Source organism: Malaclemys terrapin, chromosome 21, assembly GCF_027887155.1.
Source record: "Malaclemys terrapin pileata isolate rMalTer1 chromosome 21, rMalTer1.hap1, whole genome shotgun sequence".
NCBI lineage: Eukaryota > Metazoa > Chordata > Testudines > Emydidae > Malaclemys > Malaclemys terrapin.
Window position 1 is genome coordinate 14,870,051 of NC_071525.1, and position 17,711 is coordinate 14,887,761.

A 17,711-nucleotide genomic window follows, 5' to 3' on the forward strand; every position below is an offset into this window, starting at 1 on the left:
CCTGGAGGTTACAGTGGACGAGAAGCTGGATATGAGTCAATAGTGTGCCCTTGTTGCCAAGAAGGCTAACGGCATTTTGAGCTGTATAAGTAGGGGCATTGCCAGCAGATCAAGGGACGTGATCATTCCCCTCTATTCAAAATTGGTGAGGCCTCATCTGGAGTACTGTGTCCAGTTTTGGGCCCTACACTACAAGAAGGATGTGGTAAAATTGGAGAGAGTCCAGCAGAGGGCAACAAAAATGATTAGGGGGCTGGAGTACATGATTTATGAGGAGAGGCTGAGGGAACTGGGATTGTTTAGTCTGCAGAATGAAGAATGAGGGGGGATTTGATAGCTGCTTTCAGGTACCTGAAAGGGGGTTCCAAAGAGGATGGATCTAGACTGGTGTCAGTGGTAGCAGATGACAGAACAAGGAGCAATGGTCTCAAGTTGCAGTGGGAGAGGTTTAGGTTGGATATTAGGAAAAACTTTTTCATTAGGAGGGTGGTGAAGCACTGGAATGGGTTACCTAGGGAGGTGGTGGAATCTCCTTCCTTAGAGATTTTTAAGGTCAGGCTTGACGAAGCCCTGGCTGGGATGATTTAGTTGGGGATTGGTCCTGCTTTGAGCAGGGGGTTGGACTAAAGGTCCCTTCCAACCCTGGTATTCTATTGATTCTATGATTCCCTCGGCCTGAACTGGTCCCCCTGGCATGCTACCCAGCCTGAACTGGACAAAATTCATGGTACTGCCCCGACCTGAACCAGGCCCTTGGCACGCCGCGTGGACTGTCTCTTTTCCGGTGGAACACTAGGTTTTCCTGCTAAAGGACTTGTGGTGATATGTCAGCTCCCTGTGGAAATGTTTGATTTCCAAGACATTTTCAGTCTTTCCCCAACAACCCAAGTATTTTGGTGTGAGAACGTTGCCGTGGTCCCTCACGGGAGCTGTAGTTTGGGATCCCTGTGCTTTCCTTTACCCTTATATGCTGGGATCCCCAGCTGTGCTTCAACTCGCATGATGACCTGCGATGGCCATGGTGGGACACCGTGATGTACCATGGGAGATGTAGTCTGACTGGGGAACCTGGCTCATAAAGGCCTTCCCCAGTCTGGGGGGTCTTGTGGCCCTGGACACTATGGGAACATGTCCCTCTTGAGGCTAAGAAACACCCAGGCTGGCCCCATGGCCCATAGGGATCAGTGGGAGCTGCTCCCTGGACTGCAATGGGCCATGGGGCAACTCGTGGGGCGAGAGAGGGCCCAGAATGCAATGTGCCCCAGGGAGAAGGGGAACAGGGTTCATGAGGGCGCGGGAGTGCCGTCATGAAGGACTGGGGGTGCAGAGGAGGGGAATTCCAGCACATAGCTAGGAGCGGGTCAGGCTTCTCTGTCCAGTTCTTAGGAGTTCCTTCTTCCCCACCCATCCTCCGCTCAGGCCCCTCCCTTGTGGAGGGCCGTGGTTCCCAGCCGATCCCCTGTCATGCTGAGGTGGAGCAATGGGCGTACTGAGAAACCCCCTGCACGGCTCTGCTTTGTAAGGTACCTATCCCATCCCCCTCCCAGCCCAGCGGGTGTCAGAGGCAGGGTTGCTGTTTCTAGGACCCTCCCTAGTGTTAGCCACGCAGCCTGCCCCAGGGAACTGGGGTTTGTTCTGGCTCACACTTAGCCATGGCCCGAATTCTGCTCTTGGTGACATCTGGACAGCCCTGGTGAAGACAATAGGATGATTCATAATCACACGCCCATCTTAACTCCCAGTCCTGACTAGGAACCACTACTCCCCATCCCCTCCCGGAGCTGGGCACAGAACCCAGGAGTCCTGGCTTCCAGCCTCCCCTCTTCTCCAACCCACCAGACTCCACTCCTCTCCCTGAGCTGGGAATCCAAGAGTCTTGATCCCCAGCTCACCTGCTCTAACCACTAGACCCCACTCCCCCCCCCAAAGCCAGGGATAGAACCTGCTTCCCAACCCACCTGCTCTAACCCATTAGACTCCAATTGCTTCCCAGACACAGGGGCCCTGCTCCCCGCCTAACTGCTCTGACCACTAGACCCCACTCATTATCTTTCCCCGCTGCCAACAGCAAGCTGGCTTAGCCATGTAATCTGTACCTGCTTCATTCTCTGCTCCTGCCCCTCGGCTCCCGGCACGGAGAGAGGTGTCCATGCATTCCCTGGAGAAGGTGCCGGCAAACCCACCCTCTGTCCGGTGGCGACACCATGGGGGCAGCTAACCCCCCCACATTAGCACTCCTGCCTCTTTCCAGCTCATTAATACCGTGGCCCTTATTGCCCCTGCTTCTTGCCAAGGGCTTTGGAGAAGAAACACAATAAATCCATTTAATATTAGTGCCCAGAGAGCTGGAGGGGGAAACGGGTCTTGCCAAGAGTCCCAGCAGAGCTGGAGGTGAAAAATGGACCTATTCAGTATTATGATGCACCCAGGATTTGTTCCCGGTAAGTTACGCCCCTGAGATGTTAGGTATAAACCCCCCTGCCCTGCAGAAAGACACCATGCTACTCACGCAGGACCCAGAAGCATTTAGGGGGATCACACTGATGGAACACAGGTAAGAGGCAGCAGCTTTATTCCCGTGTCTCGGTTCCAGCCGATCTCATGCTACATGAAGAGGAGAATATTTGTGGAACCATTGGAAAGGAAAGGAGCACGTCTTGGACCCTCCCCAGGTGATCTAAGTTGCAGTGTGGCTGTTAAACAGCTGACACAGCCCACCCCAAACGTGGCTGCAGTTCAGTGCTGGGCAAGTGACCTCCGTGTGGCATTGCTGCCCAACCTTACCCCAGAAGTGGCTGCATTTCAGTGCTGAGTGAGCCACTGTGTTGCTCCTCCACCCAGAAGTGGGTGAACTGACTCCGGTTCCTTTCATCCCAGGATCACGGAGCCCTTCTTTAACGTGAATTCATTCAACCTTAGAACCGCTGGGAGGTCGTCCTCATTTTAGCAATAGGGAAACTGAGACACAGAAAGGGGAAGTGCCGTACAATGGCAGACCCTACAATACGGGAGTCACAATCCTCCCTCTAATTACTAAATCATGCTTCCTCATAGACCTAGGAATAGGACCTGACTCCCAGTCTCACGTGTAACCTTTAAACCAGATGCCCATCCCAGAGACATCTGCTGCACCCCACCCCAGAGCTGGCCGCCTTGTAACGCTAGGTGAGTGATCCATGGGAAGCATTGCTGAGTAGCTGTTAAATAGCTGCTGTTCCTCACCCAGAGGCAGCTGCATTTCAGCAGGGGGGGAACAAGCCTGGTGTATAAAGTCTGTAAGGCAATGTGCGACCCTTCAGGATTCAAGGCACTAGGAAATGCAAGACATGTTTATGATTAACTCTTAGGTTTTCAATACAGTTTCTGATTCAAGTGGCCAAGGGGACAGAAATGACAAGACAGTGTCACCTGCTGTTTCCAGGACTGCTAGCATTGGGTAAGTACCAACCTGGGATTGAATGATTTTGGAAGGGCTATGGGAAGAGTGAAAGAAGCCTGCCATGGAAAAAAGAGGGGCCATGAGAAATATATAGAGTGTAATGAATGGGAGAGAGAAGATAGATTTTATTCGCCCTGATTTTTAACACAAAAACAAAGGGACTTCCAATGACACAGAAAAGAAGCAAATTCAAAACTGAGCAAAAGAATTAGTATGTGGACCTCACTGGCACAGTGAGGGCCAAAACTTAGCAGGATGCAAAATAAAGATCAACCATTTAGATGGCTAATGAGAAGTTAGAATAATAAAGGATAAAATTAGAACTGTTCAGAGAAACTTGGACAAAACCATATTCAGCTGGCATACACTGAAATCAAAAGGCTTTGCAAAATTAAGTCAATTTCATCAGAAATTTGTTTCAGAAGAAAATGGGGGGGAAGATGTTCCGATTACGTCAAAAGGTGCTGTTTAAACTTTTCATTTTGAAGTGACTCTTTTATTTGAAAGTATTAACATTCTGAATGAGAATAGAAAGCAAAATAACAAAAAAAATTTAAAAGTCAAAATTGAATCCAAACATTTCAGTTCTGCCCAAATGAAACATTTTGATTGACCTGAAATGAATTTTTTTTCAAAATTTTCCTTCGTGGAGAATTTCAAAATTGGGACATTTCTTTCCTATTCAGAACAAATCCCTTCACAAAACAGTACTTCTGTCCTGCTCTAGTTAACGTAACCGCAAGAATCCCATTATAAACTCTCCTGCTTTGAGAGTGGTAGCCGTGTTAGTCTGTATCAGCAAAAACAATGAGGAGTCCTTGTGGCACCTTAGAGACTAACAAATTTATTTGGGCATACGCTTTCGTGGCCTAGAACCCACTTCATCAGCTGCATGAAGTGAAAAATACAGGAGCAGGTATAAATACATGAAAGGATGGGGTTTGCTTTAACAAGTGTGAGGTCAGGCTAATGAGATAAATCAATTAACAGCAGGATGCCAAGGCAGGAAAAATAACTTTTGAGGTGGTAAGAGAGTGGCCCACAGTCTCTACACAAAAGAATAAATGGACACAAACAGTTCGGTCTGGGGGGCCCAGTCACAACTCTTAGGAGATGCTAAAAGAATGAGTGTAGGGAGGTATATAAAACTCCCCTCAACAGGAATCATAACATTCAAAAACCAGTAGAACACTTCAACCTCTCTGGTCACTCAATAACAGACCTAAAAGTGGCAATTCTTCAACAAAAATACTTCAAAAACAGACTCCAATGTCAAGATGCAGAACTGGAATTAATTTGCTAACTGGATACCATCAGATTAGGCCTGAATAAAGACTGGGAGTAGTTGGGTCTTTTACAAAACCTAAACTTAATTTCCCCAATGCTAATTTCTCCCTACTGTTACTCACACCTTCTTGTCAACTGTCTGTAATGGGCCACTCTCTTACCACTCAAAAGTTATTTTTGTTAATGTTAATACTTTCAAATAAATGTGTTAGTCTCTAAGGTGCCACAAGGACTCTCCATTGTTTCTCCTGCTTTGGGGTTTCTGTCTATCTTAGGGGCTCATCTGGCCCCCATCACCCTAGTATCTGGGTAACTCACAGCCTTTAACACATTTATCTTCACACAGCCCTGTAAGGCAGGGCAGTGCTGTCATCCCCATTGTATGGATGGAGAACAGACCAGAGACTAGATGACTCACCTAGGGAGTTTGAGACCAAGCAGGGAACTGAAGACCTGTCTCCCAGCTCCCTGGCTAGTGCACAAACCACTGGGCCACCCTTCCCCTCTGTGAGGAACTAGCCTGTCGGGATGTTAAAAGGAATCTTAGAGGCAGATTACCCCAGAACAGTCACTGTCCCTTCTTCTGAAGCCACATTCAGAAGCAGGATATTGGCTCTGATCCAGGGCAGCTGTTCCAAGGTAGATGGCTCATGGGACTGGAATACCTGCGTCTTTCAGCTCCAGAACCCTACCAAGAGCAGTAGGGACTGAACACCATCACCCCCTTGAGGACCTGTGTGAAAGGGGGTTCTTAGCCCACTTCCGAGAGGCTCAGGTACCTGACTTCCCACAGACAGTCTGTCTGGCTGTTGGCCTCTGGGTTGATGGATGTTGGTTTTGACCTAAGAAGCCCTAACCAGCCTGGAACCTGACTACCTGGACGGCATCTCTGCCATGGCTCTATCTGCAGAGATGCCTGAACCAGTGATAGGAGAGCAAGGGAGTTGCTGGCAGCCTGTTTGCGCTTCCTGTCTTGGTCGGGAACAGCCTGAAACCTGCAGGGCATGCTGCTAGGTCATTCCTCAGTGACAGGCAGGGCTGAGCAGGCTGGGGGACCCCGCGGGATGCTCTGTGGAGGACTTAAAGGAAAGGTTGTGAGCACTGTGGCTATTGAGCTATCTGACTTTAGGGGAATTGAGAGAGCAGAGCAGATCAGTTGGCCCAGGATCCTGTCTCTGAGAGTGGCCAACGCCTGCTGCTTCAGAGAGGGTGTAGGAACCCCACCGTGACAGGATAATAGGCCCCCAGGAAAGGCTCCTCCGCACCCCCACTAGAGAGATCGCCACCAGGTTTTATATACCTCCCTACACTCATTCTTTTAGCATCTCCTAAGAGTTGTGACTGGGCCCCCCAGACCGAACTCCCCTCTCAGCCCTAGAGGGGTGGCTGGGCCAGGTCAGATTGAAAAGCCCATCAAGGAGGACTGCTGAAAGCATTAGCACCTGGATGCCACTCAGATGGGCTGAGAGAGAGAGAGAGAGAAAACAAACGCAGTGAAAAACAACAAAAAGAGAGAGATTTTATACAGATCAGATAGATTAGATCAAATGGATGGATAGATTAAAGAAGACAGACAAATACATTAACGATAGATAGATAGATAGATAATGTGTGGGAAGAAATAGATGATGCGTGGGAATAGATAGATAGATTATGTGTATGGGAATGGATAGATGTAGTGGGAAGCTTACATTGCCACTACCTCCGCTAGCCCTAGTCTGTGAAAATGATCAGGGGGCTGGGGCACATGTCTTATGAGGAGAGGCTGAGGGAACTGGGATTGTTTAGTCTGCAGAAGAGAAGAATGAGGGGGGATTTGATAGCAGCCTTCAACTACCTGAAGGGGGGTTCCAAAGAGGATGGAGCTCGACTGTTCTCATTGGTGGCAGATCACAGAACAAGGAGCAATGTTGCAGTGGGGGAGGTCTAGGTGGGATATTAGGAAAAACTTTTTCACTAGGAGGGTGGTGAAGCACTGGAATGGGTTCCCTAGGGAGGTGGTGGAATCTCCTTCCTTAGGGGTTTTTAAGGTCAGGCTTGACAAAGCCCTGGCTGGGATGATTTAGTTGGGAATTGGTCCTGCTTTGAGCAGGGGATTGGACTAGATACCTCCTGAGGTCCCTTCCAACCCTAATATTCTATGAACAGAAAATGCCCCTGCACAGCTGTCAGCACTTCTGCCCTGGGCTAGTATCTCAGCCAGAAAGCAAGGCCACCCAGCCACTGCCTGCCTCTGTTAATCTCCCTTTGATTTTAGCATTGCAGGTGCTCTCTGGGGCAGCGGTGGCTGATACAGGTAGGTGGACTTCAGTCGCTCCTCATTTCCACACATGCAGCAGGGGGGCATTAACTGTGAGGTGTGTTTGTCCTTGTTAGCAGGGGGGAGGGTGCTGGGGGCCAGTCATTACCCCTAAGTCCAGGCAGGTGCATGGTTTGGGGCAAACACTCCCACCAGGGAGCACAATGGATGAGAGGCAGCAAGTGAAACTGGCCAGTGTGGGGTCAATCTCCAAGTGGAACTGAATGCACCCCAAGGGAGTGATCTCTGTGCCCCCAGCAGCTCCTTGGACTCAACCCTGGGCAGGACACCTCCTCTTGCACCCCACTGGATCTCTAACTCCATCACATCCTATCCAAGCCTCCATCTCCTCTCATCTTAGCTATTGTGGCTCCTTCCTCTATGCCCCCCGCCAAGCTCCAGTGAGGGCAGGATGCTGTTGCCACCTACTGCCATGTATAAAGAGGGGTGACCACATCACCCCAACCCTCAGCAGCCCCCTCCCAGCTCCCTGCTCACCTCAGGCACAAGTTCCACCCCCATGTCACAGAAACTGCCTCACTACCTACTCCCTTCCCAGCTCCCAAGACTCATCTAGCCCTAATCGCCGCTCTGCTCCCTTCCCACTGCACTGTGGGCATGAGCACCTCTTCCTGTGCCGCTCCCACTGTCCTCAGCCACGTCCTTCTCTCTCTTCCTCCATGGTTGCTATCAAAGCAACAGACAGAGGCCTCAGTGAGAACTGGGGGCGCATTGTGCTGGGCACTGCATGAGCACTAAGAGTCAGTCCCTGCCCCAGAGGCACAATGCTGGGCTTCTAGTACCACAGGCAGACGGGTGCAGCATTGGAGCTGTGGTGATGTGTAGACACAGACAGGATAGATGCACACATTGCTTATGTAGGGAGGCAGACAGGATAAATACACAGATAGCCACTATAGGCAAGAGAGATAGAGAGATGATGCAGTGTTGTTGTAGCCATGTTGGTACCAGGATACTAGAGAGACAAAGTGGGTGAGGTGAAGTCTTTTATTGGACCAACTTTGGGTGGAGAAAGAGAGACACTTTCGAGCTACACAGAGTCCTTCTTCGGGTCTGGAAAAAGGAATCAAAGTGTCACAGCTAAATGCAAGGTGGGACAAAAAAAATCACTGGTGGGCGAACACTCTTCACAAAGCCATCACTCCATATCTGACCTGTCAGTCCTCATCCTCAAAGGAAACCTGCACAGCGCCTTCAAAAGACTGCCTGCAAGTTTAACTTCACTAGACACTAAAGTCATGAACTGAACCGATACTAGTTTTATGATTCATTACAACAATCTGTAACCCACCAACCCACTTTGTTCTATAACTGCAGGTATTAATTGGCCACTAATGTGTGCTTACTCCCTTTGCTACACAATCTGTCCCAACTTGCATTTAGCTGTGACATTCTGATTACCTATTCCAAACCTGAAGAAGGGCTCTTGTATATCTCAAAAGCTTGTCTCTCACCAGCAGAAGTCAGTCCAATAAAAGATATCACCTCACCTACCTTGTCTCTCTCATATCCTGGGACTGACGCGGCTACAACAACACTGTAGACAGACAGAGAGCTGACTCCATATGACACTGTTCAGTATCCCCCCGTGTCTCCTCAGATACACTCATGTACCCATATGGACCCAAGTTTGGAGACAGAAGAACCCCCAAGGCAGACGATGGGGCATCTCCTGAAATCCCCATCTCAGTGCGCTTCTCTTTCTACAACAGGAATTACCGCTCTCTTTACGTAAGTTGCTCATTCCCTCTGCGTGGGAGTGTTCTGCTCAGCAGCCCAAACCCTAGGATGATCTTCTCCACTGGCAGGCTCTTTGGTGGCCTCTGAGAAATGAATGGATGGGGTCTCAGTCCAGTGCTTAGTGGTAGGGTGACCAGATGTCCCGATAAAATCGGGACCATCCCGATATTTGGGTGGTTATCCCGCATCCCAACCGATCTTTGGTCGGGATGCAATTTGTCCCGATATTTTGCTCCGCTGGCACCACTGGGTCTTTTTTTTTCCCTTTTGATCCGCCGGTGGACCCTCCCCCGACATGTGTCCCGATATTTTCTTCATCTCATCTGGTCACCCTACTTAGTGGGCAGGCATCAGTATCCCCCAGTCAACATAGAAGGGCCTCCTGGCTTAACCAATGCAGAGATCACATGGGTGGAATGAGCCAGGGAGGCTGAACTACCTACCCTCCAGGAGTGGGGTCCTTAGAGAGGGCAGCAATGAGGTCTATTGTCAAGGTAGCCACCAAATGCCTTTCTGTAGCCAGTAAAAAAAGGCTGCACAAACAGGCTCCAACATCCACTGAGTGTAGTGACAAGGACCACATAAGGCTATAAAAAGCTAAGCTGCTACACAGAAGAGCGTAGGGGACAGATAAATCAGTATGTTGGGGAATGGATACCTAGATAAACATGGTGGGTGAGGTAATATCTTCTATTGGACCAATTTCTGTTGGTGAGAGAGACAAGCTTTCAAGCTTACAAAGAGCTCTTCAGGCCATAATAGATTACTAATATATATATAAAAGATATTACCTCCCCCACCTTGTCTCTCTAATATTCTGGGACCGACACAGCTATGACACCGCATACAAAATAGATAGACAGACAGACAGATTGATCAATCGATCAGCGAGTATGGGGAATGGACATGTGTGGTGATAAAAGATAGACCCTCAGCTCCTTTCCCACCCCCAGGTGAACAATAATGGTGTGGTGTCGTTTGGCGTCCCTGTTAACCAATTCACACCTGACTCTTTCCCGCTGACTGATGGCCGGGCCTTTGTGGCGCCATTCTGGGCGGATGTGGATAACCGCATCACGGGTGAGGTGTGTTTCCGGCAGAGCCGAGACCCGCAGCTCTTGCAGAGAGTCACGGCTGACATCAACACCTACTTTCCCCACGAAGAGTTCACTGCGACCTGGCTCTTTGTGGCCACTTGGGACCGCGTGACCTTCTATGGCTCCAAATCCTCCAAGGTAAAGTACCAGAGGGTCTTGGTTGTAGTGGAGGGGGGAAGGCCTGGAGCCAGGCTTCCTAGGTTCTACACCACCTCTGGGAGGGCAGTGAGGTAAAGTAGTTAGAGCTGGAGGGGACTGGGAGTCAGGACTCCTGGGTTCTTTTCCCCAATCTGGGAAAAGTGAGTCTAATGGCTAAAACAGCAGGGACATGGACTCCGGACTCTTGGGTTCTAGTGCCAGCTTTGGGTAGGGAGTGGGGTACAATGGTTAGAGCAGAGGGGCTGGGAGTCAAAACTCCTAGATTCTATTTCTCTCCCCACCTCTGAGAGTGTGTGGTCCAGTGGCTCAGCTCAGTGGGAGCTGCAGGAGTGGGCTTGTGTTTATCTTGAATCCCTATTGTGCAATGTCTAGCTGTGAATGGTGTGAGCCTTTGGCAGGGTCTGCATGGCTCAGTGGCTCCACTGAATGGGTGGCTCCTTACACCCTCCCCTGTACTACCTCAGCCAGGGTATCTGATCTCTCCAGGAAAACTAGCTGGAAACAAGGATCTCGCTAAAGCCAGCTGCTGGGTCCGAGCTGGAATTCTCACAGAAACTGAAAGGGAGGGTGAGGGGGGGCTTTGGGGCCAGATCCTCAACTGGGGTGAACTGGCATTGCTGCTTGGAAATCCATGGTGATTTACACCAGTTGAGCGTCTAGCTCTCTATGACCTCCTGCATTAATGCGCATTAAATAAATGCCTGTTTATAATTAAACACACAATAACTGTCTTGATAAATCTTCATTAAATACGTCGTTAGGAACATTAGCTTTCAAAGACAATGAAACCAGGTTGCAGAGCTCCTCAGGCCAGAGGACTAAAGGGGTGCAGGAGCACAGGGCTCAATGCTACTATCACTCACCCTGGGGTAGATCAGGAGTAACCCCACTGAATATAATTGAGATACTCTTGATTTATATGAGCAGAGATCAGAATCTGGTTCCTAACCTCCAAAATATTCAACACTTGTTTCATTGAATAACCCATTATTCCCATCTGGTGGCCAGTTTGGTGGCTTGTCTGGAGTGAGTGTGGTGGTTGTCAGCACATCTCCTAAGGGACAGGCATCGACATGACAACCCGCCCTTCCCTGCCACTAACACTAATTTAACCCGTTCATTGTCCACCTTAGCAAAGAGACCAAGCATTGATTAGGCTGTGGCACCTGAGCTTCCTTCCCACACAGGCGGGGTCAGGGGTGAACATGCGACTACACCTGGCGTGTGCAGAGAAGAACTTGGTCTTATGTGCTGGTTTGTGAATTTTCACTGATTGTCTTCCTCATGCACTGTTGTAGGTGAACACCTTCCAGGTGGTTCTAACCACTGACGGCGACCTGTCCTTCATCATGCTGCACTACAGTGATATCCAGTGGACAACAGGGGCGGCGAGTGGTGGGGACCCCCATACTGGATTGGGGGGCACCCCAGCTCAGGTAGGTCTCGCCTTATTACTCCAGGCTGGAAAATTGGGAGGCTGAGAAGGTATGTTCAGCACACATGGGTAACACTTTCAATGGACATGTTGCCTAGAAGGACCATCTCTCTGTATTATGGGAGGCAGCGTTTGTCTCTCTATCCATCCATCCATCCCCATACAGTACCAGGTGTGTAGCTACCTACTGGACTCACAAGCCCCTTTCACCTTAGTACTAGTAATTAGGAAAGGAGACCAAGATCCAGGCCCTGAGTTCTAGTTTCAACAAAGGATGTGAGTCAGGACTCCTGAGTTCTTGGAGTCTATTCACAGCATGGGAGGGAGTGGGGTCTAGTGGGTCAGAGCAGGGGTCTGGGAGTCAGGACTCATGGGTTCAATCCCAGCTCTAGTAGAAGAGTGGGGGTCAGTAGTTGAAGTCGGAGGACTGGGAGTCCCTTTGTTTGCATGTCTAGCTCTTGGAGTGAAGTGTAGTTTAGTGGTCACAGAAGTGATGAGTCAGTACCCCTGGGTACTTTTCCAGTTGGTGTGACCCATTGCAGTGCTCCTGTTCCTGCCCAGTAGGGGGCAGTGGTACAAAAACTGATTCTCCCGATGAGCCTGGTGCCTGCAGATGCCCCATCATGGACTCCCTGGCATGGCCAGGACCCATGTGTATCCTGGATCCTGGCTGCCCATGGAGCTGGATCCGCATGTCTCTCCCCGGCCCAAACCACTGCCACCTTCCTTTGATCCTGTTCCTGTTCATTCCCCTCTCAGGCTGGATTTAACAGTGGTGGGTCCAAAAATTACTTCAACATCCCTGGCTCACGGACCCCAAGCATCCTGAAGATCAGTTCAATGAGCAACATCAAGAGCCCTGGGCGCTGGGCCTTCCAGGTGGACAATTTCGCTATGCCCAACGGCTGTGTCTACAACGGTGCGTGGCAGAGGCCGCAGCACTGCCGTCCAGTTGGGGCGGCAACTCCTCTTTCACACCAGTATATTACAGCCTAAACCTTGCACTTGCTTTGGCTAAGCCCCCTGTCTCTGCTCATCTCTGATCCACACACCGCACTTTGACCCCATCAAGGATTTCCATGAAGCATGTAAGCCTGGCTGCTCTGGGCCTTTGTCTCTGTCTAAGTCTCTCTCCCAGGCACCCTAACACCTTCCGACCCTTTCCCTCGTCCAACCCATCCCTCTCCCGGCGCCTTCCTCCCCTCCCATTGCTCGCCCCATCTCTCTGTTCCCTTCTAGCCCATCCCTCTTTCTAGCCCAACCTTCTCTAGAACCAGGCCCTCTCTAGCCAACAACCCCCCATGCTCCATCCTTCCTTTAACCATATCTCCCCTGCTCCCAGATGTGTGTCTCCCTCCACCTAGGCCCAGGCAGCTGCTGCCTTCCTCATCTGCCCATCCTGCCCAGATGGGCACAGACTCACATCTCCTGCTCTCTCTCTGCAGCCAACTTCCTGCCCCCTGGCACTTTCTTCTGGAGCGACCAGAAGTGCGAGCGCCGGTGCCAGTGCATGTATGGGGAGGACGGGGTGACATGCCATGCAAGGGGTTGCTCCCCGGATGAGGCCTGCCACCCAGCCTCCTGGTATCACGTGTGTCAGCCCATCAGCCGAGCAGCCTGCCAGGCATGGGGAGGGCGGCACTACAGCACCTTCGACGGACAACTCTACCACTTCCAGGGGGCCTGCACCCACGTGCTGTCACAGCTGTGTGCCCCCCCGCATCCCTCCGGCCTGGCACCGTTCCAGGTGGAGGCAGAGAGTGAGGAGCCAGGAGCGGCACAGGGGGCACCCGGCACCCGCCTTGTCCGGGTGACAGTCTACGGGCAGGACATCGCCATGGCCAGGGGGGCCACTGGACAAATCACGGTGAGTTGGGGGCTCCATGACATAAGCCCAGCCTCAGTGTAACTGCTCTGTCTTCAGACTCCCACAGCCCCTTAGGAACACAAGCCCCTCCCGTACTGCCCCCCAATGACCTCCTGCTCCAGCCCCTCCCATACTGCCCCCCAGTGCCCTCCTGCCCTAGCCCCTCCCGTACTGTCCCCCAGTGCCCTCCTGCCCCAGCCCCTCCTGCACTGCTCCCCAGTGCCCTCCTGCCCAGCCCCTCCCGCACTGCCCCCCAGTGCCCTCCTGCTCCAGTCCCTCCTGTACTGCCCCCCAGTGCCCTCCTGCTCCAGTCCCTCCCGCACTGCCCCCCAGTGCCCTCCTGCCCCAGCCCCTCCCGTACTGCCCCCCAGTGCCCTTCTGCTCCAGTCCCTCCCGCACTGCCCCCCAGTGCCCTCCTGCCCCAGCCCTTCCCGTACTGTTCCCCAGTGCCCTCCTGCCCCAGCCCCTCCCATACTGCCCCCCAGTGCCCTCCTGCTCCAGTCCCTCCCGCACTGCCCCCCAGTGCCCTCCTGCCCCAGCCCCTCCCGTACTGCCCCCCAGTGCCCTCCTGCTCCAGTCCCTCCCACACTGCCCCCCAGTGCCCTCCTGCCCCAGCCCCTCCCGTACTGCCCCCCAGTGCCCTCCTGCTCCAGTCCCTCCCACACTGCCCCCCAGTGCCCTCCTGCCCCAGCCCCTCCCGTACTGTTCCCCAGTGCCCTCCTGCTCCAGTCCCTCCCGCACTGCCCCCCAGTGCCCTCCTGCCCCAGCCCTTCCCGTACTGTTCCCCAGTGCCCTCCTGCCCCAGCCCTTCCCGTACTGTTCCCCAGTGCCCTCCTGCTCCAGTCCCTCCCGCACTGCCCCCCAGTGCCCTCCTGCCCCAGCCCCTCCCGTACTGTTCCCCAGTGCCCTCCTGCCCCAGCCCCTCCCATACTGCCCCCCAGTGCCCTCCTGCTCCAGTCCCTCCCGCACTGCCCCCCAGTGCCCTCCTGCCCAGCCCCTCCCGCACTGCCCCCCAGTGCCCTCCTGCCCCAGCCCCTCCCGTACTGCCCCCCAGTGCCCTCCTGCTCCAGTCCCTCCCACACTGCCCCCCAGTGCCCTCCTGCCCCAGCCCCTCCCGTACTGTTCCCCAGTGCCCTCCTGCTCCAGCCCCTCCCATACTGCCCCCCAGTGCCCTCCTGCCCCAGCCCCCAATCAGGATTTAGCTCCTCCCTCTCTCCTTCCAGTTGCCGTTGCCAGGGGACGAGAGGGGCAGGAGATCCCCGCGCGTGCTCTGCTCAGCACCGTCCCACCCCCTCTGCTCCAGCCTCGCGCTGCGGCTGTCGAGCTCTCCCAGCTGCGCACGCGCAGAGGAGACGACGGAAACTAGGCGGGAAAGAACTAAGCGTTGTTATCACACCCCTCAGCCCCTCCCCTCAGCCCCCTCTTGTCTCCCCTCTCACCCCCTTCCCCTGTCACCTACAGCCCCCCTTGCTTCTTAGCGCCTCCCTTATCTGCCCGCATCCCCTTCCCCTCAGCCCCCCACCTGCCCTCAGGCCCTTCCCCTCAGCCCCATTCCTCACCTGCCCCTCATCTGCCCGAGTTTCCCTTTGTTAGGTGTCCATTGTTCAGTCCTTGGGTTCCCCATTGTCCTTTTGGAGCCTCTATTAATACGGGTCGGTTTCAGCCAGTTAACGGCTCATTCATACCACCACAGACAGTTTAGTGACACAAACACCTCACATCTCCTGCTCTGCCCCAATAGCAGCGTCTTATCCCTAGTCAAGGAAGTCATTGCCAGGCATATCACTGAGAAAAATATTACATAAAATTACTACTTTGTCCTAGTAGGTAAAAGTGCAGTCTGTTTGGCAAAGAGATTATTTTCTCCCAAGTGTTTTTTTTCTCCTGTGTTATTCCTTGACTTTAGCAAAGCTTTTGATACGGTCTCCCACAGTATTCTTGCTGGCAAGTTAAAGAAGTATGGACTGGATGAATGGACTATAAGGTGGATAGAAAGCTGGCTAGATCGTCGGGCTCAACGGGTAGTGATCAACGGCTCCATGTCTAGTTGGCAGCCGGTATCAAGCGGAGTGCCCCAAGGGTCGGTCCTGGGGCTGGTTTTGTTCAATATCTTCATTAATGATCTGGAGGATGGAGTGGATTGCACCCTCAGCAAGTTTGCAGATGACACTAAACTGGGAGGAGTGGTAGATACGCTGGAGGGTAGGGATAGGATACAGAGGGACCTAGACAAATTAGAGGAGTGGACCAAAAGAAATCTGATGAGATTCAACAAGGACAAGTGCAGAGTCCTGCACTGAGGATGGAAGAATCCCATGCACTGTTACAGACTAGGGACCGAATGGCTAGGCAGCAGTTCTACAGAAAAGGACCATAGGGTTACAGTGGATGAGAAGCTGGATATGAGTCAACAGTGTGCCCTTGTTGCCAAGAAGGCTAGCGGCATTTTGGGCTGTATAAGTAAGAGCATTGTCAGCAGATTGAGGGATGTGATCATTCCCCTCTGTTCGACATTGGTGAGGCCTCATCTGGAGTACTGTGTCCAGTTTTGGGTCCCACACTACAAGAAGGATGTGGAAAAATTGGAAAGAGTCCAACAGAGGGCAACCAAAATGATTAGGGGGCTGGAGGGAATTGGGATTATTTAGTCTGCAGAAGAGAAGAATGAGGGGGGATTTGATAGCTGCCTTCAACTACCTGAAAGGGGGTTCCAAAGAGGATGGAAGACTGTTCTCAGTGGTACCAGATGATAGAATAAGGAGTAATGGTCTCAAGTTGCAGTTGGGGAGGTTTAGGTTGGATATTAGGAAAAAAAATTTCACTAGGAGGGTGGTGAAGCACTGGAATGGGTTATCTAAGGAGGTAGTAGAATCTCCTTCCCTAGAGGTTTTTAAGGTCAGGCTTGACAAAGCCCCGGCTGGGATGATTTAGTTGGGGTTTGGTCCTGCTTTGAGCAGGGGGTTGGACTAGATGACCTCCTGAGGTCCCTTCCAACCCTGATATTCTTTGATTCTGAGTTAAACAGGAGTTAACAAAACAAGCAAACAAAAAAGAGTTTTAAACAGTCTCAATGAAATTTTCTTCCCCTCTCAATCAGTCTGGTTTACTAGCAAGGGATCTCTAATGTCATAATCCTCTCAGTTTTCTGGTTGACCATAGGGTCTTTCAGGTAGGCACAATCTGGATTTCTAATGTAAATTTAAAAAAAAAATCCAGTTGTTTTTAGGTCTTTAGATGCTATATATTCATAGATTTTTTTTGGCTAGAAGGGTGGTCCCTTATGATCATTAAGCATGGCCTCAGAATTTCACCCATTGATTGCTTCATCAGTCCTATAACTTCTGGTTAAGGTGAGCATATATGTTTAAAAGAGACATGCAGTTTTAATGTAAAGATTCTTAGCGATGGAGAATTGCTAGGTCAGTTGTCCCAGTGGTTAATTCCCCTCACTGTTAAAAAAAAAATGCATCTCATTTCCGCTCTGAATTTCTTTCTCTTCAGCTTCCATCCATTGATTTTTATTCTGCCCTTTTGTCTGCTGGATTAAAGAGCCCTCTTCTCTCAGAAATCTGCTCCCCACGTAGAATCTTATAGATTATAATGCGGGGCCATGAGGAGAAATAAGCTAGTGAGCATGATCTTCAGCCGTTGTAAATCAGTGTAGCTCAGCTGAAGGCAACAGAACTGTGCCGATTTATACCAGCTGAGGATCTGGCCCAATGCCTCTAGAGTACTTTATAATGAAGATCACAAGAGAAGAGCTCAGTGTTTTATTCTCATCAATCCCCTGCTAGGTGAATGGGATAAAGTCTCTCCTTCCGGTCACTCTTCTCAATGGGAAGATCCGAGTGCACCAAAATGGCTTCTCTGTGAAAGTTGCCACTGATTTTGGGGTGGAGGTTTCCTATGATGGGATTCAACGTGTGGAGGTCACGGTGCCCTCGACTTATCGTAACTTCACCTGCGGGCTGTGCGGGACACTGACTGGTGACCCCTCCGATGACTTCCAGACTCCAAATGGCACCTTAGTCACGTCAGCTGCTCTCTTTGCCACAAGCTGGCAGGTGAAGGGTGACAGGCGCCAGTGTGTGGAGGACCAGGAGCTGCCTTCTTGTCCCACTGCTGAACAGGCTCGTTATTCTGGTCACGACTACTGCGGCATTATGAAAATGTCTCCAGGCCCCTTCACAGCCTGCGCTCAGACCCTATCCCAGGCAGGCTTGGTGGAAAACTGTATGTATGACCTCTGCATGTCCAGGGGGAATCGGACTGTGCTGTGTGGGGTTCTAGGCGCTTACACAGAGAGCTGCCAGGCAGCCAACGTCACTGTTGGGCAGTGGAGAACAGACCAGTTTTGTGGTGAGTAA

General features: G+C 51.6%; 1 protein-coding gene across 1 annotated transcript in view; it reads left to right on the forward strand.

The window, feature by feature from the left end:
- Window positions 1-17,711, forward strand: part of LOC128827339 (alpha-tectorin-like) — a 29,499-nt gene extending 11,788 nt beyond the window's left edge. Inside the window, exons 2-8 of the mRNA XM_054011197.1 lie at window positions 6,984-7,022; window positions 8,626-8,777; window positions 9,740-10,021; window positions 11,341-11,478; window positions 12,237-12,396; window positions 12,923-13,344; window positions 17,139-17,711. Coding sequence (XP_053867172.1) covers window positions 6,984-7,022; window positions 8,626-8,777; window positions 9,740-10,021; window positions 11,341-11,478; window positions 12,237-12,396; window positions 12,923-13,344; window positions 17,139-17,711 — 1,766 coding nt within the window. The remainder of the gene's footprint in view (window positions 1-6,983; window positions 7,023-8,625; window positions 8,778-9,739; window positions 10,022-11,340; window positions 11,479-12,236; window positions 12,397-12,922; window positions 13,345-17,138) is intronic.